We start from the raw sequence: 23,587 nt of genomic DNA, 5'->3' as shown, positions 1-23,587 counted from the left end.
AGACATAAATTTAACACCTGATAGCCGTAGACTAAATGGACATTTTCCTGTCTTTTTATGCTATTTAGGGTAGATTTTCTTGCTCTTATCTACCTTTCATGAAGTATGAACTTACAGCTTTGTCTGTGCTGTTGAGAAAGAGAGGTTTTAAATTCCAGAATTTTTAGGAGTATTGGAATTTATCTAGCAATATTATGCATGTATTTTACCAGTGGATAAAGTGAAACAAAATCAGTTACTATCTGGTGTGTTGTATTTTACATATGCTTTAATTATGTAACAATGTGTTGAGTGTTTTCAAAGTACTTTTTTTCGAAGTGGGAGAGGAAGCAAGTGATCTTAATATTGGTATTTTGCTGAAGAGGAAAACAGCTTTTATTGTTTTAAAACATGAATAAGTTACTGATTGCTTTTTTTATTTGTTGGGAAGTTGAAGCCTTAATGAACATAATGTGGAAGATAAGTACAAGGTCTACATCTCTCTTTTTCTCTAGCCCAGTGGGTTTTGCAAAAATATTTCTTCTCTTGTTGGTCATCTCAGATTGATTTTTGATTTTTCTTTCCTTATGAAATAGTATTCATTAAAGGTGATCAGGTGGTGCCACTTTATATTTTTAGATGCTGTTGCATATTAGACATATATTACCTTTCAGCACATACTTCTATTATGCATCACTGCTTATGGTGTTCATTTTATTTTAGTGATATAAATTTGTTGTATGAGTATCTATGGACTTAATAAAGAGTATGTAAAAGGGTAGAAATGAAGCTGGAAAAATATTTAGGAGCTGAGGAAATGAAGACCACAGAGGATATGGTTATTTAGATAGGGAGTTAATCATTGGGAGACCATTGTCTCTGCTTGCTCTTGCTATTTTTAGGAGTCGGAGGTATAGTAGATGCTTATGTGACAACTGCTGCTTTGGAGCTTTGAAAGCCTCAGGAATAAGAAAATAATTCTTATATCTCAGTCTTTGGTACTATACAACTGGTTGAAAATAGTGGAAGAGAAGGAAGGGTAAGATTTGAGTGAGATTATAAAAATTAGGTCAGAGTTGTGTACATGTGTGATTTGGTCTCGTGTTGTGCGCGTGCATAGAGATAGGTATATACTTGTGTTATGGGATATCATAGCAAGAAAGCTGAAAGCTCTAGGGGTCATCTGGTTGCTGGAAGGACAGCAAGATTAAGCAGAGAATGATAGTATAAAAGGCAATAAAAGGTGAATAGAAAGGAGGCAAGGCAAAGAACACGCTTAATGGATACCAGAACAAGTAAACTGAAGCATGTGCTGATTCAATGATTTGAGTCTCTTTTTGAAGCAATGCTAAATGGAAGAGAAACTGTGTTTGAGAAGACTGGTCTGGAGGGTGTGGGGTGGGAAAGCAGCTGAGTTAAAAGACCTCAGAGTTTGGTTAGTAAGGTAACAGTTTGAAATGTTATTAGGCTGCCTTGTTAAGCTTTTAAACATCTACTCATTTGTTCTGTGTCAGGTAGCTAGAGAAGGAAGCCTCTCTTGGAAACAGCGCTTCCAAGTGAGGTAGCCTTGGCTGGTTTGTAAAGTAAAAGTCTGTTTTATTCTAGCTGTGCCTGGAGCTTCTTGAGCCCGTGATGTTATGATGGTAGCTGGATGTGCTGATAGATGCTCTTTTGCTTTCCAATGGGTGCAAGTTCTGCAGTTGGGTGCTGTTGTATATCAAAGCATGATTTGGTCTCTAGTTTTTAATTGCATATCAGCTGGTAAGTTAGCTTTCATCTTGAGTCCTTCAGAGGTCATGTCAAAACAAAGCTGATGTATCTCTCTTCTTGCCCCTTACTATTAGGTCACATGCTAGCTTGCTTTCCTTCAGAGTGGCAAAGCGTGACTTCTGTGTCATCAAATCTGTCTCTACTTATTTATGATTTTTTTTTCTGTTACTTGGTAACAGAAAAAGAGAAAAAAGGAAGAAAGGTCAATACACCTTTACTTCAACTAAATTAAACTGCATTAAAACTAATGAAGGCTAGAAGAGAGGGATATGAGTCTTCAATAAACAGGATTAGGGAAAAAGTATTTTCTAGAAATATGTTTTCTTCAACTGTCATGTAAAATCTTGTCTTATTTTGCAAATATCTCAATACGTTTTCTCATGGAGAGAGATCTTATGTAATTCCTCATATGTGTTTCTCCAGGTAGATCAGAGTCTGTGAAAGTTCTTGGTCAAGTATTCTTTTAAGTCTGGTATAAATGGTAAAAGAATTTTCTGGAGCCTAGCCCCCCAAATCCCTCCAATCCACAGCTTCTTACCTGTTGCTATAACAGAACAATTGGAATTCCTTTATGTCTACTCCAGTGTTGACTGCTGCTTTAGTAACTTGATTGAACTGGTGGTTGAGACCTGGACAGATGTGAAGATCATCCAGGAGAGCAGGAATGAAAAAGACTTACACCACCCTGGGAGAATCTTCTTCCTTAACCACTTCACCTGATATTCTGTTACTTTGTTTGTATGTTGTAGGGAGGTTTAAAGATTTCACTGCCTAAAGTAGTTCATAGAATCATAGAATTATTTGAGTTGGAAGGGATCTTAAAGATCATCTGGTTCCCCCCCCCATGGCTAGGTCAGGTTGCTCAAAGCCCCATCCAATCTCCACTTGAACACCTCCAGGAATGGTGCATCCATGACTTCCCTGGGCAACCTCTTCCAGTGCCTAACCACTCTCACAGTAAAAAAATTCTTCCTAATCTATAATCTAAATTTTCCCTCTTCCAGTTTAAAACCATTCCCCCTCATCCTATCGCCGTACTCCCTGATAAAGAGCTCCTTCTCAGCTGAAAGGTCGCTCTGAGGTCTCACTGGAGCCTTCTTCTCCAGGCTGAACGACCCCAACTCTCTTAGCCTGTCCTCATACGGGGGATTCTCCAGCCCTCTGATCATCTTTGTGGCCTGTGTCTAGACTCACTCTAACAGATCTGTGTCCTTCCTGTGCTGGGAAGTTCGAGTATAGTTGTCTGTCACTTTGGTCCAACTTTAATTACTTTTAGTTAGGCGTTTATGGACTCCTGATTGGAACTAGGAGTTGATAGAGGTGTTCAACTGTTTTTTGTTGTGTGACAGAGAATTCTTCAAATCTTTCTAGTTCACATCAGCTATTAAATTAAAATGGTTCTCTTAATGAAAGAGTAAAAGCTCTTGTTTCTGCTCTGTTTGTAGTTTTACGGGAAATGAAATCTTAAGAGAGGATTACTGTATTTGGTATATAGCGAAAGATCTTAACTGTATGGCAAAATATTTTAGTTGAAGTCCACCCTGTATGAATTTGCTGCCGTAAGAGGAGCCTTCCTTGAAATTGGCAATGCATAGTGCATGGCTTCAAAATTCTTTTAACTAGATTTTAATTGTGTGATACTTTCCTCATCTTCTAGTCTCATACTAAATATCTTGTTTATGTTTAAGAGTTAAATATATCATTCCATATCTCATGTATCTCAGTACACTTTTGTGAAGAGTTGAGGGACAAACGGTTGTGAAATATTTTAATGAAATGTGTTACTCTGTGAGTAAATGCAAGAAAAGTTGTTTGCAGCTGAATTTCAAGACCTGACAAAGGAACTGTTTTGGGTTTTTTTAGTGTACAGGAATACATCTATCAACAGATGTCAAGTTAATTCAGGAGGTAAATAGATTTAAGCAAAGAATTGTGACATCCACTGTCAGCAGACCTCAAGATACCAATTGCCATTGGATTTAATCTACCATAAAAACAATGAGAAAATTTCTACTTGATATTGAGAGATTACAACCTTCTTTCATCCAGATTCCTTTTTTTTTTCCAAGAGTCTACATCATAAAATTGATTCTTGCTGATTTTATGCAGGAGAAACTATTGCGAGAAGATGCTTTCTTGATTTTTTTTTAAGAGCAAGCTTTAGTGGTTTTTTTTAGTGTGTAATTTAATGATGGTTGTATCTAGTGTGTGAATTTACCTACAAAGACTTATTTTTGGTCCTGTTAAAAAAAGAGTGGAGGAGATGAGACCAAAATTTAAATGTTTGTGAATTTTGAATGCAAATTGTGTTAGATAAGGGTGATCTGAGATTGAGGAGTAGTTTGTAGGGGGTGTAATAGCTTTTATTAGAGTGACTGTATACAGCTGAGAGGGAGCGGAAAGGATGAAGAGCTTTTAGACATGCAGGCACTATAATTACAAGAAAAGATTTTTTTTTTTTTCCTAACTGTTGAGTCCTATTACTCTAATAAAAGCATTATTTCTCCTTATGAAACCGGACGATGATACAGCTATTAGTGAAGTAGGATTTTGTCTGTGAGTGTGTGTGGGGTTAGTAAAAAAGTGTTTGCTAGTACACTGCATATTATTTAAGATTTCTTAAATACTGCTTTCTTAAAAGGAAACAAATGAGTATGTTTCTAATAAGTACATTTAGTAAAGGAGATGACTACTGAGCAAATTCCTTCCAGAGAGGAAGAGGTTGTTGTGTTACAGGGTCCTGATATTCCTGAGTTTTATAATGCTTTTTTTCATTCATCATGCAACATAAAACCACATTCCAATGCACAGAGCAAATTTTTGCTCTGTTTTGAGTCTGAACATGGTTGAGGATTTGTTATCCAGCATGGCTTTTGCTGCTTCGCGATGTCACCTTTTCTTCCAGCGTGATTGTTGTTGTTAAGTTGTCTTATTAGCTAAGGATTTTTTTTAATAAAAATACTTCACTGCATAATTTCTCTTTGAAATCTTACTGATAGATGTAGGCTATTCCAGTAGTACTTAAACATTGAAGATCTTCAGTGTCAGTTGCCATGAGTAGTGCTGAAATTGTAAAGCTTTTTGTGATTTTTATTTTGATATTTTTGGAAAATAATCAAGTTTCCTTACATTTTTCTCAATGTCTTCTCAACGTAAAGCAGCATATATTCCTATTTCAAGTGAAATAAATAAAATCACGAGTATTTATTCAACAAATACTAACTGTGTTGGTAAAGTCAGTGGACTACTTCATTAACAGGAGCTTTGAGGCAAATACATACATCAGGAGGGGAAAATACAGTAAAAACTTTGCCAGTGGATACTAGAAGCTTTGCATTTTCTTTTTATGAGCTACTGCTGCTGTTTATGTAAAAATTAGCCTAGTAGAAGTGGGCTAGTTACTACATTGGGTGATTGTAGAGCAGGCAGAAAGGAAAGCGTGAACTTGAATTGGAATCGTTTCTAACAGAAGACTTAGGAAGTATAGATATGTACACTTGTTTCTGTTTCTTTGTTAAATATCCTATGGTGCAAATAAAATATCACATACACTATAATTCAGTCGTTTTTTAAGGTGTAACTTGAAGTGGAGCAATTTGTGATTTTCAAAACGGCTGCTGCATTAGAATACTTGCCCTCATTATCAAATATGAAAAGTAGTTATATTGAAGGTATAGGTTTAATTGGATTCCAGCTTTCATACAGTTATTCCTTGTCCAAAAAGTTGTGCAAGTGTCTGGATGTTTCAGTTGAGCTTCTCATTAAAGAGGTTAGTATTATGGGGCTTGGAGTGTTCTTAGTTACATTTATTTCTGGGCAAAAATTGCTTTCCTATCTTGGTTCTGAGCAGTTTAGAAGGTTTTCCTTTGTTTAGAAAGAATAAAGTGAATGAGGTTATCTTTCTGTGCCATCATCAAAGAAACTATTTTTGAAATCCACAGAACCTAAACTTCTTTCAAGATGGAAAATGAACTTACAGAAAAAGTATTGCTTTCGTTGCCTGCCATATACAGATGTAACTTCCCGTTATCCTGGTAGTACAATGACTTAAAGGCTGAGCTATAGAGAAGTTATATGTTTGATTATATAGCTGATATGATAGCAACAAAAGTAACAATTGTTACAGATTATTTTTAGGTCCTTCAGTCTTTAAAGCTACATCATCTATAAACTTCTGTTGCATAAAAGTTGGTATCATCAGAACCACTTATAGTCTTCTGTATTTTTGCATATCCTACTATGATTCTTCATTTACATTATACTATAAAGATTAGAATCTAAGAAATACTGTGAAATGGTATACTTATTTTATACATATGAATACAGATTTAAGATTATTTTATAAACATCTTATGTAAATGTTTTAATGAGTCTTTTTAAAAACTAATGGACAGCTACTTGAAGATGGAATGTTTAATGAAAAGCAAAAATATAACAAGTGTGAGATAATTTTAACCATCCCATCTATCAACAAGACTTAATAGCTATGTAATGTGCAAAAACTTGTATTCCTTTAACTTTCTAATTAAGCAGTACACTTACTGCTTAGAAGTGAGAACTTCAGCTAAGAGTGTTAACATAGGGGAAGATTAAAGCATAGCATACCGGGTTTATGTTGTAAAAACTTTCTATAGAAAGCTGTCGTGGAAAAACATTCCAGGCTTCATTGAAACTGCATGGAATTTGTGAGATTTTCACAGACGTTTTTGTGGAATCAGGGAAAAAAATCTATCTTTAAATTAAGAACTTCTCATCAATGTTCTGTTTTCACTCATGCTTGTGTTAGGGAGAGCTGTTAGAAATGACACACATCAGTTCTTATAGCTGTCTGTTCAAGGCTGTCTGTTTGGAGAAGTAAGGCATTTTCTTGCAAAACATTGGTTTGGCATCTAAATCTCAGTAACTGGTTCTGGTACTGGTAACATAAGTCTGTTATGGCTGTTGATGTAACTCATCATGAAATGTTCTTCTTCCTTTAGCAGCATTAGCTGTCTTTTATTATTACTGGTTTTTTTTCAGCTACAGAGAGAGGAATGAATAGATCTATCTATCCAAAAAATAGCATCAGAAAGTGCGACATGGATGATGTTTATAAAATTTTGCTGTTTCTCACCAATAGGTTTGGTTTGGTGATTATCATAGAACTGTGTGCTGAAGAGAAGATTGAAATATTGGAAGAAAATATAAGGATTTAGAAAACATAAAACACTTCAGGAGTGCAGAGTTAAACTTGATTGGTTAGAATTGGTGTGTTATTCATGGTGAAGTCATGCTGTGAAAGGCTAGATTAAGTTGTCCAGAATGTGCTACAATTATTTTGCCAACCAGTGCACAGCAGTAGTTTGTGGAAGTGCAGAGTTGGAAGGTTAAAATGACAAAACAGTACATCTTGCGTCACATACATGCCAAGTGAAAAATACTTCTGCTGGATTTTAAATAACTATGCATCTTAAGCCAGCTTTGGCAAAAATGGGGCATTCTCAACTCTTCATTTTCTAGAAGTTCTCTTTTTTTAACAATACCACAAGGTTTCTGGTAGGTTTTTGTGGTTTTCTTCATTTGGAACTAAATTTTCCTTAAAGAGGAGAAGGTTGCTTTAGGCAAGTAGAGAGAAGTATACAAATATTTTCTGTGTCTTCTGTAAATTGCTTAGTTTTTTTTTTTTTTAAAGGGTGGGAGTTTTTTAGGTTAAAAAATGGTATTGTTTTTTGCCTGTAACAGTTATGGAACACTAATGTGAACAAACCTCAAATATTTCTATCATTGTCTAAAATATGGAAAAACATAGAATAAATTCCTCTTTGACAGGTTGGTATTTTCCCAGTCTGTTTTCTTTCAGACATAATCATAGAACCATAGAATGGTTTGGGTTGGAAGGGACATTAAAGATCATCCAGTTCCAATGCCCTGCCCAGGGCGTGGACACATCCCACCAGACCAGGCTGCTCAAGGCTCCATCCAACCTGGCCTTGAATACCTCCAGGGATGGGGCAGCCACAACTTCCCTGGGCAATCTTGTTCAGTCCCTCCTGAGCTTTCTTGTAGCCCAATTAGCTCAAGTAAAAATGATTTTAATGGTGATTGAACCCGTTCAGTCTGAAGTGACTGGTTCTAGGAAGGAGGAGAACAAATCAAATGCTTTTGATTAGGATTGTTAGGATTGTTGCATTTGCATGATTTGTGAGTGCTGCGTAGCAATGATTCTTCTAAAAGCACAGCTTTTTCTTTCTTCTTTCCCCCTTCTGGTTAGTTTTCCCTCATGTGTGAAGGTAAAGAAATGATGAGTAAATTGGTGCTGGGTTGTGTGTTGAGCCCGAGAAGGATAGTAACAAATCTGGTCAAAAGTTTGCAATGGTTTTTATGGGAGATGTGACTAAGTATGTGAGTTCTGCTTGGTCTGGAGAAGAAACAGTGAGGTGGAGAATTTTTAAGTGTGCCACTCTTGAAGTTATTATAAAATGGAGAGGATAAAGAGAAATCAATTGTGCTCTGTCTTCCAGTACAAAATCTAGAGGCTCCAAGTGAGGCTAGTAGAAGCTAGACTTGAAAACAAAAATGTGGTAGTATTTTGGTTGCTTTCTGCAGAAGGTGGTTGAGGTAACCCTTTGCCAAAAGATCTTGAGAATGATAAATCCTACAGGGGTTCCAGGGAAAACCTCATGGAAGAGAAATTGCTTACCAGAAACTGTGTGACCTGCTTGAACGCTAAGTAATTAGAGAGTGAGAGAAAACAAAGGGGGAAGTATTGCTGGGGTTTCTATCTTGTTGTTGTTGTTATTCTGTTATGTTTATATTATTATGTAGGTGCTTTTAGGGAGAAGGTAACAAGCTAGATGAATCTTTGTTTTGGTACAGTGCAACTGTTTTATATTCTAAGAGAACGTAAAAGCCAGAAAACCTCCATGTTTAGTTTATGTGCTGTATGAATTGCTTGAGACTCAAAAGATTTTTCAATGCTTAAAGCAACGAATGTCTTAAATTTAAAAAAGAAAAAAAAAAATCAACAAAACAGTAAGATTCAATAAGAGATGGGTTAGTTTTGGTGTGTTTTTTTTTTTTTTTAGTCCATTGAAACAAGCAAGATCAAAACAGTAAATGGGAATTTGGAAGAGTAATTAGAGCAACAAGTTTTTACTTAATTTTTTTTTATCACATTTTTTATTCTGTATTTGTCTGCTGCGTTGTAGAAAGTCTGCTTCCTGCTAAATGCAATGTTTAAAATTCCCTAAGATGGTAAGGGATAAGCGACAAATATGGACTATCAGGCAAGCCCTGGAGATTTAGTTAATCTGACCTAGATGTTCTTTTGATGATTGAGACCTGCAGTATGTGAAAACACTTCTCAATTTCAAAATGAAACACAAGGATATCTGTTGTATAACTCAGCTGTCCTTGTAGTGACAGACGCATCAATCATTTCTGAACAGGAAAGGATTTACTATAAAAAGTTTGTAGCTTTCGAGCTGCTGAGTTCATTGGTATTCGGATCAGCAATGATATTGGAAGTTGTAAGTGAATTCAGCATTTGAATTTTACCATGTCCTAAAGAGGATTAGCTACAAATGCAGGCAACATACTTTTTTCTTTTTCATTTTCAAGAGCCTGTTGTGTAAGATGTTAATTCTTGACTCAGTTTTTGGCATATTCTATGTGAAACTGCTTGGTGTTTCTTAAAAAATGCACTGAACGGCTACCTATAAACATAAATAGCTACAGGAAAAAAAATAATCGGGGATGGAAAGCAAGTACCTGTGTTTCGTGTATATATACATTTTGAATACCTGAGAAGCAACTGTTTTTGTTTAACTTCTAGGGTTAGGACTATTTTTATAGTATAGTGAAATATATAGAGAAGATGGTCTATTTTGAAGAACCAAGGGAGTGGGGGTGGCGTGTTAGCATCCTATTTATTAAAAAACTTAATGATGGCATAAAATTGATTGGATGGTTGGCAGGATTATATGGCCTAACATTTACTCTGCAGAACACTGTTTCTTATAACTTTAGCAAATTTTAACTTTTTTTGATTGAAGATTGATGCTGGTTTTCTGATGCATGCTGAATTATTTCAGAAAGAGGTCATATTAATAAATCTCTTCTTGGAGAATACAGGAAAAGGAAATTGTGTTAAAAAGACAGTAAATAGACTTTTTCAGTGGTAGTTGTTTTCTCTGCTTTGGAAAAGAGACAATATTTCTCACAGCTTTTTATTCAAACTACCTCTTCATTTTTATGTGAAGTGGTGTTCAAATTTTGGAAGTCACACTTCACATTTAAACAGTAGAATTCTTTATAATATTAACATCTAAAAGCCTTCAAGAGTCAAAACACGTTTCCCTGTAGGCACGAACTGACATATCCTCAGAATCACTTTGAGTTATATTAATGCGAATCTGGACACCTGAAATGAAAGCAGAGTCTTCTCTTTAAATGTGCCTTGTGCTAAAACAAGAGTATGAAGAAAGTAAATTCGAGTACTCTGTGGGAGGAAAGGGTAAGAGATGAAAATGATGGATGCTTTGCACAGTTTTTTGGTGTTATTTTTTTAGATACATCAGACATAAATACCAGCATGCCTGTAACATGTTTCTAAAAGAACTTTGATTTTTCCTGTGTTTAATGAATAATTTATTTAAGTGGAGGAATGGATATTTTGATTATGGTCTGTGGTGCTGAGAGGCACAATGTGGTAGTCTATACCAGATGGAGTTTCCAATGGTTGAAATCTTTATGAGAATGTGTATTCTGTAGCAGTATTCCGCTTGAAACTACAAAGGAATGAATAAGAAAAGACTCATCAAACCTGGAAAAATAAAAAGCAGGAAGAAATATGGTGTATTAACTATTAAGAGTAAGTCTTTGCTTGGTTCCGGGGCAGGAATTGTCTCACAGTTAGTATAACCAGCATCTGCGTTGGTAGTGCGTTACACTTCTAACAGTTACTGCTCTGTAAATTCCTGTTTTTCTTGCTGAGCCAAAGAAATGAATATCTAAAAATGCTGTTGGTTTTAGATACTAGTAATTGTAAGAAAATGGTTACTGTTAGCAGGGAAGGGATACCAGAAGTTGCAGTTGAGGCATGGTTTTCTAGTTGCTAAGACATAGCATTGGTGTTGAATACAAACATTTAATTGTGAAGATAGTTTTTAAACTTTTGATTTAACTCTTTACCTTGAATAATACAGATGATAACAATGGATAATAGCAAAAATACTCAAATATTGTCATAGTATAAATTATTTAACATTTCATTTCATCTTCAGTGTATTTTAAATCAACCCTCTCAGCAAGTGTTCAACTAAGTATGACAGTGTCGTGAATAAAATGACAGCAGTTTCGAAGTATCTCTTAAATGCAACCTAACTTGATTATTTGTGAGCTTGTAGTCTCATTCAGATTTCATAAAGCAAAGAAAAACCATGAACTTTGGTTAGGAGTACATATATTGTTTACTTTTCCTTAGAATGTTCTATGTGAAGTAATGCGTTTTTTGTGGAAATATTTTACAGACTCCTGGCTTGCGAGCACATTCTGGAAGGTTACAGTGGTTTGCAAAAAAGTGTATCCTGAATAATCAGGTATGTGGCTCATATGATGTCTTCTATGCAACTGTCACTATATTCCAAGAAAAATTGTTTTGAAATATTTCATTGCTTGATTCTTATGTTTGTGAAAGGACTTGTGACAGGCTGATGAGGTGAACTTAATGCTCTGTGTAAATGCTGTTGTATACTTAAACAGAAATATTATTTTAGCTGAATGCACACAGCATGTAGGTGCATGTATATTGAGAAATAATGTTTTGGCTAGGGTATAACTATGTTCTTCCTTCTTTTTAAAGATGGAGACTTTGGAACAGTTGGTAGAATTAACTCAACATCTATTCGAATGTGATAGAGATGAGATGTACTACTACCTGCTTCAGCTGTGTGGTAAGTGAATTTGTTTTGTTTCATGTTGTAATCTGTTTCCTTTTGTGATAGGAGGTAGGAAATAACCCTAAAAAGGAGGGGAGTTTTATCATGATGTGCAGTTATCCTCAATACCATTTTTGAGGCGTCTTGTGGGAAGAAGAGTACAAGGGTCATTTTACCTGCCGACTTGAGCACTTACATAGAACTTAAATAGTACAAGTCTTCCAGTCCGTGCTATTGCCTTGTGTCCTGATTTCAAAGTTTACTCTGTTTTGATTTTTAATATGCTTCAGGAAGAAAAACTGCTCATTTATTGTATCTTCATAACTAATAAAGTACTGGAGTCTCCTGTAATTGTATCTGTGTCTGAAAAGTGCTTTTTTTTTTTTAAATGTACCAGTTCTTCACCAGCCACAATCTAGCTTCTGCATCATTTATGGGAGTGGAACGGTTCTTAAAATTGAAAGCTTGTTTTTATGCTACAGACTTAGTGCAGGATGTATTGAAGACTTCTTAATTTCTTCTTTTCTATTTTTTTCAGTCTGTGCTAATTTTGTTATTCAGTGCATCACACTGTATTATACACAATAAAACTTTTGGAAACTGTAGTTCTAGTTATGTTTAAGTCTTGAAAAAAGATTTTGTGTTAAGATATGGAGCATTAAGTAGTAAACTGGGACATTAAAAAAAAAGGCATTACAGGGATTATCTACTTCAATAATGTGTGTGCATTGATGAGCCATTACAGCACTTAGATTTACTTTGGAATATGAGCTTGAAGTAATTTTAGGCTCCTCTCCATATATATTTTTGGTTGACTAGAACTAGTGATGTTTCAACGCTGAATAAAATACTGTTCAAACCCTCTTTGCCTTTTCATATGGTAATGAAAGAGGCTTCTGCCTCACTGAACTTAAGAAAAGTAGAAGAGATGAGTACCTCCAAATAAAAAATGACCAGAGACTCCTTTAGAACTTGCTTACTTTTCATTTCCTGCACAGCCTTAGGAAGCTCCAAAACCCAACTGTAGCGTTGCCCAATTCTGGCTTTGCACATAATAGTTTGCTGTCAGAAATCAAGAAGGCCTCAAAAGCAATCTTGTCTTAACCAAGAGGGAGCTTTCCTGGTTCTCCACTAATCCTGTTCACCTCTGTCAGTGACTGAGTCTGACAGTGTGCTTGCTAGGAATAGAATCTAAGAAACAATTTATTATATTCTGTCATGCAAAATGTTCAGTCTTCTTTCAAAAGACAAAACCAATTTCATCTATTCAAAGAAGTGGAAAACATTTGTGGGTTTCTGTCACCATAAAAGACAAAACCCATGCATGTTCCTGCTTTCAGCCATTTGGGATTGTCTATCAAAGCTGCCTTATGCGCAAATACGGTAGAGGGTTGTCAGCATGCACCTAAGCCATAACTTCAATTCTATTTTATGCATATAAGACAAGAATCTACCATCTCATCTGAACTGTGATCAAAAATATGGAAAACAATGCATTTGTTTTTGTAGAATCACAGAATAGGTTATGCTGGAGAGAGCCTCAGGACTTCTAGGCCTAACCCTTTCCCAGAGCTTGGACAGCTTCAGAGTTAGATCAGATCATGCCCTGACTGTTTAAGTTTTTAGTGCCTCCAAGGGTGGAAGTCAAACAGTGTCTATGGGCAACCCATTCCAGGGTTTGATCAGCCTCAGATACTCCATCACTTCAGCTTTTAACCATCACCTGCCATCCTATACTGCCTGCTTCCAAGGAGAGACTGAATCACTCTACCTGTAACTGTCAATTAGGTAATTGAAGGCATCAATTAGATCCTGTTATCCTGCTTTTCTCGAGGCTGCCCAAAACTCATCGTCTTCAACTTCCTCTTTTACTCCATCTGTACCGGCCCCATGTCTGTCTTAGTGGCTGAATTTACTCCAGTTGCCAGTGTCTCTTATACTTGTGGAGCTCAAAACTGGACACAGTCCTCTAGATAAGGCCTAACGATTGTCAAACATAGGATCAAACACATGAAAAACCATTCCGGCTTTCTCTGTCTTACTCTGCTAAATGCTGTAATTATCTGCTTTAAAATATTATTTGCACTATTTAATCCTTAAACCCATCATTTTATTTGACTTTAAATAGTCACCGAATTTGCTGCCTCTTCTAAAAAGCTAAAGTAACGCCAGAACCGTGTTGGAAGTGGGCTTGGATCTTAAACCAGCTTTTCCTAAACTCCTGGAAATAAGAGAAGACTGCTCTGTAATGTTTCAGTATTGCATTGGAATATTGTTTGCAAAGCAGTAGATACTGTTTTGAAATACCAACTTAACCACAGTTCTAGAGAGTATCCAATGTGTCATACTGCTTCCGTGTGACTGCTCCAGCTTTTCATTGTGTTATGACTTAGTCTAGTGGAGCCTGAGATAGAGAAGAGCTGAAGTTCCTTCATTGGACAGTGGAAGAATAGCAAAAGACCTGCTGTTAGAGACTGGGATATTGCCATGTGAACAACTCATTGCATCATCCACCTTCAGTCTCTGCTTTCTTACCTTGCTTCTCTTCATTTCTGGGGTCTGGATTAAACCATGGAATCTGCAGCTAGCAGATGTTGGGCTTAGGTAGCTGTGAGTAGAACCTACAAGCAGAAGTCAACATGGTTCTGGTGACTTAATGATAGGAGACAAAGAAAACCACCTGTTCTATGTAGTTAGATAGTAATAACTCTTCTTTCACAAAGTCCAGTTTTCTGTTTGTTCTTGTTGAAAGCAGTAAATTTGGTAGCAATTCAATTTTTCTCTTTCAGAAAGCTTACGTTTTACGGTCTCCAGATATCCTTTCTTTTCTTAGCAAAAAGACCTGAAGGCCTAGAACTTCTTTGACTTGAAAGTGGTAAAGTTCTGGGTTGTAGGTGCTCCAACTCTGTACCAACATAACCAGAGGACTTTATTTCAGGAATTTCAGAGTAGAACTTAGAAGTAGTACCCTAGGGTGTTAATGTTTTGTAATACTTGAGACTTTTTTGTAATTGTTTTTACAATTGAAGATCAAGAATATTAGAACTGATGAGCTAGGGAGGAACACTTCTGCAATTTTTTTTAAATTGATTTCTCATTCATTTGAAAATTCATACGATCCTTTTGGGGTTTTTTCTGTTTGCATTTTCTCATGTCCCCATTAGGAATGTATTAGAAGTATTTAGAAGTAGTTTAGAATTTCTCAAGTTGATGAACTTGTGAAGCAGAAGTATGTGATTAATTGATGAATTAAGTTCAAAAGATACCTTTTTCTAATTACTTTAGATAGATGTGTATACTCTGAATGTGCTTTTATCTTAAGATTTAAATCTTGTTTCAGAGAACAATGGTGACTGGCGAAAGGCTGAAGCTATTTGGACTAAAATTCAAGAAGAAAATATTGTTCCTCGTGAGAAAACACTAACCTTACTGGCTACTATACTTGAGAAAAATGGTCAGGTTGTTCCATTTGAGGTGCCTAAGGTAACTGTTGTTTAACTTTCATAGCTAACGATACTTCTGAATATATTTCTTTCCATTGAAAAATGTTAACAAATAGCATCACAGTAACTTAAATAAGTTTCTTTTAAAGGTTAGACATGAAGATACCAAAAGTTCAAGTACTCCTAATGTGGAAGAAAGAAAAATAAGGATGCTTTGCAAGAAAAACAATGCAAAAGGTAAACTTAAAACCACTGTTTTTTCCTCCCTTTCATCATTAATTTTAAGATTTCAGTGAAACACAGATCAATAGATGTTTGCTGCTGCTTTTCGTTAATTTGCTAGTGTGTTAGGAAAGGTACGTGCTAATATTAACTGCCAATATTCTGCTTCAGAAGCTGATACAAGAAGGATATGCTAAAATATTTAATATTGTCATTGGAAATGCTGACTTGAAAAAACATATTTGAAATCCGGTCTGTGGTGAAGTTGCTGATTTTAAAATTCCTGAAGTGTTGCTGGTGTGTAGTTCACTTTATGCTATGGGGTTAATTAACGTCATGTTCTAGACTTTCAAACATGTTCATTAAGAACCAGAAACTAAATTTGTGCACAGGTTTGATGCTAAAAATACTGGTTTTATTCCCAGAAAAGCTAGCTGTTTGGTCACAAGTTTTATGGTGTGAGACATGAGAAGTGTAGTGAGGAGGTAGATCAGATGCAGTTCAAAAACATGCTTCAGGCACCTTATATCAGTAAAGCAATTTAGATGAGATAATTTGGCAATGAAATTAATGAGATGGGACTGTGTTACGGAGATAACCCTTGCTCTCTTCCTGTCTGGCCTTTACCTATTAGTCTGTTTTCTATTTGTTGATGTTGCAAGGTTCTTTATTTCTACTCACAGGAAAGATTCAATGTGTTGCATAGGGTCTTTAGCTTCTTAACAGCCAAGATTGAGGTTGTCGATGTTTCTCTGTTGAATTTGCAAGCTTTTCTTCCTGTTCTTCCTCTCCCAGAGGAATACACAGACTATAAACAAAAGATCACAATCTGTGTCCCCACAGCGTACGATTCCAAACCCCTGTGCCTGTGGGTGCCACTCCACAAATAAAGTGACCTTAATAAGATATCACTTCAGATCAATTCTGTTATGAAAAATTAATAGCTTTTCTTTGTAAAATTTCCCTGCTTCAGATAAAAACAATTAAGTTATGCATGAGTATTTGCCTTTGTATATAGAAAAGAGGAGTGTACTTCAGTGCAAATCCTTTTGGCTCAGTCTGTGTTCAAATAATTGAAAACTCATTCCTATCTCGCTCAACCCAAATCAGGGTCACAGAGTGAGAACTAGCCTATCAAGAGGGGATGGAAATCAGTCTATTTCTAGCATTTGCCAGGTTGTAGAGCATTTTAATGTTCTGGAAATCCGTATTTTCTTTGCTTGTATTCTGACAAATAACTAACTATATCACTTGAAAGCATAGTAGAAAATAAATTAAATAGGTTTTAAAAAATAATTTTACTGAATGAGAAAGATTTGTAAATACAAGGCACCTAGTTATTTTCTGCTGAGTGTTAACAGTGTATTTTACAGGTTGAAGACAGATTTTTAAGCTGACTTTTTAGAAGAATCTGTCAGTCATTTATACGGTTTTCTTCTGTTGTTAGTAAACTGACCCTGTAGTCATTCAGTCACAGGAGCACTGATTAGGAAACTGAAGTGGAGCCTGGATATTCTGTTTGTAGGCACTGCAATCTTGTGATATATGTATGAATTTAAGAATCCTGTATTATCGCAGATGTAAAGATAATGCTTTCAGGAATTCTTTATGCTGGCAAATTTTGGAAATTGAAACAAAATGAGAAGTGCAGAAATACTTTTAGTGAAAACCACACAAAATTAATTAGTGCATCTTAAAACATTCCTAGAAAAGTGTCCTGTGGCTTTGATGTCAGAAGTAATTCAGTGGAGAGCTGGAGGAAACTACATATGCCTTGGACTTTTCAGGGAGACTAGTTTAAACCAAACGTATAAAATATAACTGCTAACAGTTTATGATGAGATTTGATACTGAATTTATTAGTAAATTATTTCTGCATATTCTTTTACTTAAAGTGCAGTATTTGAGAGAAGGTAGTCTAGCGCTACTGGGAATTAAGGGGAAAACGACAAATGTTGAGAAGCAGTTCTTTTTGTCTTAACCCTACAAAAACTAAATTGTCACTTTCATGTACCAGTATAATGTAATTTTGATATGACCATAATAGGACAGAATACAACTTTTTATCAACATCAGCTTTTTGATAGGAAAAAAATTAACTTTAGTTAGTTACTTAATTTCATGAATTTACCTGCTCTGACATGGAGGTGTTCTGAAAAATTGGTTCTCTGATGTGCTTGATTTATGCAAAGTCATATTTTCATTTCTATCTTGATTGAAGTGGGAGAGCTTAACTCTAGGGGATCGTGCTACACATATCCCAAACAGTTGCAATTGCTGAAACAAATTTGACTGTCTTCAGAACTGAGACTTTTTTGGCAAGTTGTCACTTTTCTAACACGTTTCTACTTGAAATAGCTGTATAACAAGATCTGATTTTGAAACCAAGAACTTTCTCATTTGAATGCTAAGGTACTTCCATAATGTTACATGCCATCTGAAGAACTAATAAGCTGATAATATCTGATCAGGCATATGTCTCAATTCAAGACTCATATAGGTATACTTCAAACAATGCTACTTGCACTGATGCAAAATGAAGTTAAGAATATAATCTGAATAGGATAATCATTCTGAGGTCAGGTCTGACAGACACAACAAATCCTAGTACAGGAAAACAAAACTGATACAGATATTTTTAGTTTTTCATTGAACTAGTTCCTGTGAATAAGATTTAAATATATTTCCTTGTCGAACTAGATCTGTTTTGTGGAGTGTGATAATTGATGATAACATATGCTTGGCTTCATGTGAAGCACCATTCTATGATTCTGTGTCCACTGGTGGCAAGGTCTGTTTCTGTCTCCAACCAGTGGAAAGCAGTATTAAAACACAAATCCTAATTCAGTCTGAAGACAGCAGAGCGTTTTAGGAGTCTCCAACCCTAAGCAGGTTTTGACTTTAAGAAACAGAATTTCAACACACTTTCACAAGCAGAAAGAACAAACCTATCACCAGTCAGGTATAGGTTTGTAAATAAGTAGTTACTTCTGTAACAGATATAAGTGTGAAAGGATTTTTTTGTTTACTGGTGAATGTGATTGCTAGTCTACTGGTAGCTCAGATTAGAGGAAAAGGGAAGGAAAAGTGTCTTTTGCACTGAATTTAGATGTGAACACTCTGAATGCTGGTGTTCAGCGTCTGAACAGGCAAGAGAGTTCAACATGTTGCAACAGGCCAAACTAATATCAGACCTGTAAGTTAATGTGTTGGAGTATTTCAACTGTGCAGTCTTGTTGCTGTTGCTGTTTCATTTGTCTTTTGGTTGACAATGCAATCACTATTGTAATGTCAGATTATCAGTCATACTCTTCATGTCTGATTTGTCTCTTTCTTGTATACATGAAATTCACATACACAGAAATGAGTTTATTTTTCACTGTGCCATTCTTAGCCTTTATCTTTGTTCATGTATCTGTTTAGTGTAGCTCCACATGTCCAAAGTAGAAAAGAATGGCAATGTCAATTCTGATTATTAAATCATTGTAAGAGTTTGTGTTATACATAAACATTTTATATGTAGTCATTTTTGTGCCTACATTTTAGGAGGTTGCTAGGTGTACTCTTAGGTTGAAGAAGTTTAAAATTCAAACCAAAGGGCACACGACCAGTTTTGGTTTGGGGAATGCCAGCTTAAAATTCAACAGCACACTGTAGTAAGTGCTATTACTGTGATGCTTCATGCAAAACAGCAAGATTCAAATGAGTTCTCTTCATGGTTACTTTCAAAGTATAAGGAAATAATGCTTACCTGTGAAATTTGTAGTGGTAGTTCAAGTGTTTCCAAAAAGTTTTTAAAGGTTGTTGTGCCTTTGATTTGAATTAGCAAAGAGATTACTTTTCAAGTATCATTAAATGAAACATGCAGTCACAGCTTAGATGTTAAAGATCATTTGTGTGCTTTTAACACAATTTTCTAGCAGATGTTTCAGCCAGGATGGCAGTTTTAGCTTCATGTTTATAGCTGTATAATCTTGTTTCAGAAAAATAAATGACTGAAAAGTGTGCTTATCATTTTTCCCCCTTTTTGGTAACATCTTTTCATACTCTGACAGTTATTGTGAATGCATGAAATAAAACTGTTAATCAGTCAAACAAATGCAGCGTAGTTTACTTGTTAAATATCTGTATATTTGTAAATTGTATGTTTTGTATAAATCTTGTCGTAGCCAAATAATTTGATCTCCCCATATTGGAATCACCTCCTATGTTATCTGTTAAATGCTGTTGTGATCATGCATCAGATACTGTAACTATATACCCCAGAATTAGGCGTTGCTTTAAAAATCCTGAGTCTCACCCTTCTGATGTTGGTACGTAAGCAACAGCCACATATAGAAAAAGAGCAGTAGCAAACTTTTTGGTCTGTGGGGTTCTGTGTCACTTGATTGTACAAGCAGTTTTTGGGCTCAAAGGTGTAAGCAGAGGATAAATAGATTTATGATGGGACCTATCCAATGAATTGGTTATTTTTTCTCTCTGATCAACATTGTCTTAATTTCATTTTGGATTTTTCTTTTTTCTAGAGGCCTATGATATTTTCCTAAAAATGCAGAGGAAGGATGATTTTCATCATCGCTCTTATGACATCCTTGTAAGAGCATTGCTAACACAGGAATGTCTTGACGAAGCCCTCAATGTGAAACGCATGTAAGGCTTTTATACATTTTGGGGATTTTAATTGTTTGAGGGGGTTGTGGTTTCGAGTAGCTTCTGGATCATTTTCAGGTAAGTCCTTATCTTGCAATGTGAAAGCAGGTTGTGGTTGGTAATTAGGAGTTACAGTAAGAAATACACCAGTGTTTCACAGGGTGATATGCCATATATTAAAAAGGTACTAGCATGACAGTATGTATTGCTAATAACTCATTTCAACTAACAGTATCAACAAACGTACTTGGCATCAGAACTGAAAGTCTGCCCTTCTGGCAGTCTGCCTTTTATTCTTTAGAGCAATATCCAAACAGACAAGATTACTTCACTGAGCTGCCCGTGAGCCTTCCCCTCGGTCCCCGTCCCTGTTGCTGTCCTACCCTACCCACGGTCACTGGCAGCTGGCTGCCTGCCAGATGCAAAATGGTACGTTTGACTATGATGCCAGTGGCTAAGAGATGACCATAAACCTTAGATCCAACTCTTGCACTACTGAAATAAATCCAACCTGCTGTCGCATATTATTAGAATCACCAGAATCAAATTAACCTTCAGTGAGTTGTGTGATACACTGCTTGCTTTAATTATTGCCTGTTATGTGCATTCTGGTCAGATTATAGGCTTCAAAGTAAAAGCGTTGCTACTTATCAGTGTAGAGGTAAGAATAAAAAAATTAAGTTTAAGTAATTTAAGTCAGTTTCTTCAGCTAAAACAAGAACAGTGGTTGTCAGCAAGTGTTTTCTCTGACTGAATACAGTAAATTTGAGAATGCCTGAAGGTAACTTTCGTGATGCATAGGGCACTATAAAAATCTCATCATTTTTAGAGTCAACTTAGTTACTGATGTCCAGGAACAGTATGGTCTAAGATTATGTTTACTATTTTCATGTATTCTTAAATGTTTAGACTGAAGACATGTCTTTTGTTCAAAAAAATAGTTGAGTTCTGCATTTGGAAGAACAAATAATTTCTTTTTTTAAAAAGGTGTCAGTAAATGGGTTTTATGATAAGGAATATTTGTGTTTGATGGATATATGGCTTCTATCAAGTAAGAACTAGAACAGTTTATCAACTTAAGTTCCCTGAAATGAAAGAAACCGATAGATCTTTGTAAATAGAAGATGGAAAGGACGTGTTGTAGAAGTACAAAGAATGTTTATAAAATTTAGGTAGCTTGTTAAACGTTCACAGAAAATATTAACGTATCAAAACCTGTATTGAAAGATTAAGGGACGAGTTTGGAACTTTTAATCAAAGATTTGTACAAGCATTGATTGCTTCCTTGCTCCACAGCTCAAACACAGTTAGAAGGAAGATACACAAGGTATTGCATGTTATTAGCAGTAATTTGCAGGTTGGAAGAGCAGAAAGAAGGTGGTGGCTTTTTCCTGGTGTCTTAATGATTCAGAATTCCCACTTTAGATAAGTGTTTTAGTACGTAAATGTATAATGCAGGAAAAATATTATGAAGAAATTTTAAATAGCATAGAAATGCCAAATAATGACATCTGAGGAATGTAACAGCTCATTGTTTTGCATTGAGACAGAAAATGTTTCATATTGGCAATGTTCATAGTATTTGTGTATCGATATTAAGCATTTTCAAAAGTCTGAGTTTTAAAATATTCTCTGAAAGAAAGTGATTGCATGTGTACACACGATTGAGGAATAGCAAATCTGTGTTTTGCACACATTTCTGCATACTTGACAATTTTACCAGCCTCATATTACAAAGAGATTACTCCTATGAAGTCTAAATGTGCACAGTGGCCTGAAACTTGTGCAACTCCTAATATTTTCATAAAGTACAGGAAAGCTACCTTCATTTATATACGATAACATCTTTTTCTTTTTACTCTGCTTGAAGCTAAATTTCAAATTTAAATAATATTTAGAGAGCTGTTGTATGATTATTAGCATAATCAGCAAAATAAGTATTTTTTTTTTAATACAAAAAGGCCAGATAATTTTAGAATCCCTTCCTGTTATAAGAACTGAGAAACTTCCATGAGCAAGTGATGTGGTAGAAGGAAAGTGCACTCCTACTCTGCATTTGAAAAAAACCCAAACCAACGAAAAAAAACAGAAGGTTATTGATCTGTTGGTCAACGCAAGTCTGGTTGCTTTGGCATTCTGGCACTGTTTTGAGGACTATTTACTGCATTTAGTCCAAGAAGTTTTAAATAGAAATTTAGGAGTATTGGAATGATGGATTAGTTCTGTAATAGTCGCTAACATCTATTTAATCACACTAAAGATTGGAAGATTGGAGAAAGTAAATCCTTTGTTATATGTAATTTACAGTCTCATGCATGAATTGTTGACTTCAGGGCTTTGACAGATGGGACAAAGGGCAAAAAAAAAAGAAAAGGCGGAACTGAGCAGTGAGTGCTTAAACAGGGATTAAGAGGATTGGTTGGGAGAGTAAGAAAATCCTGAGTCCAGTGACTGCATTTGTGAGCCTGGGAGGCTGAAAGTGACTGAGAGGATAGTCATATTGTGTGCGATGTGAAGGATTTTCTTGGGATTGAGGAGAATAATTTAGCAATGACCCTGCTTACCTCCCAATCCGCTCAGCCTTTAAGTTCAAGTAGGTAGGCTGCTCAGTTGTTTGCCACAAGATGATCAGGGAGGTTTATCTTGATTGCTGATATGGTAAATGGCAATGCCCCCCTTTTCTGTGTAGAGATTTTGTAATCTAGAAATGAACATTTGTAAAGTTATCCTTATATATTAAAAACGTGGCTGTGTGTCATTTAGGAATGGGAACGTTTTGTTGTATAAGATCACTGCGATTGCTGGTTAGTCTCTCTTGCCTAATTTCCAGAGTGTTAGAAAAGCTTTAGCAGCATTATTAAAATAAAGATTCTCTTTGCTATAGATATGCAAAGTTTTGTATTACAGGAGATAAACAATTGATAAATGAAATACAGTTTTAACGTGGCTAAGGCAGCAAATGTAGTATGTTCGCTTTAAAACCTGTATACATCTAGGTGACAGAAATTTGAAAATTAATCAACCAAATGATACGGTGCTGGTTCATAATATGCTTTAGTTTATGTTTAAAATATACAGTGCTGAAAATAAATGTTTCATTTTTATTGCTGAAAGAATAGTTTTACATTTTATAATTATGGTGACTATTGAAAAAAGAAGAAAAAGTATCCAGCTTAGGATACAACAGAACAATGCAGGGCATGCAGTTATTTTAGTCATCTAATATGTCAGCATTCAAGAATCTGAACCGATTGTTTAAAAAAAATCTTGTACTTTGTTTCTTTTGTTGCTCACTTCCAACTTTGTCATCTGTCAGAATGCAAAAAAAAATTATCCTTCTATAACCATTGACAGGATAACACAAAAGCTGTCTCCAGGTCGATATTTTGCAGCAATATTTTTAACATACGAACAGTAGTTTTTATAATTTCACCTTGGTGCTCAACCATTTATTATCGTATCAGAAGCATGTCAGTAATTCCTTTCTAAATGTCTGCTTCTTTTAGTGCTGAGACCCACATCAAGGGCTTCACACTGAACAGTGCTGCCAGCAGCCTCCTCATCATATCGCAAGTTAGGCGGGATTATTTGAAAGGTATGTCACAA

General features: G+C 35.6%; 1 protein-coding gene across 1 annotated transcript in view; it reads left to right on the top strand.

The window, feature by feature from the left end:
- LRPPRC (leucine rich pentatricopeptide repeat containing) overlaps nt 1–23,587 on the top strand; it is a 92,293-nt gene that overhangs the window by 51,781 nt on the left and 16,925 nt on the right. The window contains exons 26-31 of the mRNA XM_054062893.1: nt 11,259–11,327; nt 11,591–11,681; nt 15,007–15,149; nt 15,259–15,346; nt 19,858–19,981; nt 23,488–23,576. Of these exons, the coding sequence (XP_053918868.1) occupies nt 11,259–11,327; nt 11,591–11,681; nt 15,007–15,149; nt 15,259–15,346; nt 19,858–19,981; nt 23,488–23,576 (604 nt within the window). The remainder of the gene's footprint in view (nt 1–11,258; nt 11,328–11,590; nt 11,682–15,006; nt 15,150–15,258; nt 15,347–19,857; nt 19,982–23,487; nt 23,577–23,587) is intronic.

Source organism: Cuculus canorus, chromosome 3 (assembly GCF_017976375.1).
Source record: "Cuculus canorus isolate bCucCan1 chromosome 3, bCucCan1.pri, whole genome shotgun sequence".
NCBI lineage: Eukaryota > Metazoa > Chordata > Aves > Cuculiformes > Cuculidae > Cuculus > Cuculus canorus.
This window is presented reverse-complemented; position numbering and strand designations above follow the sequence as displayed.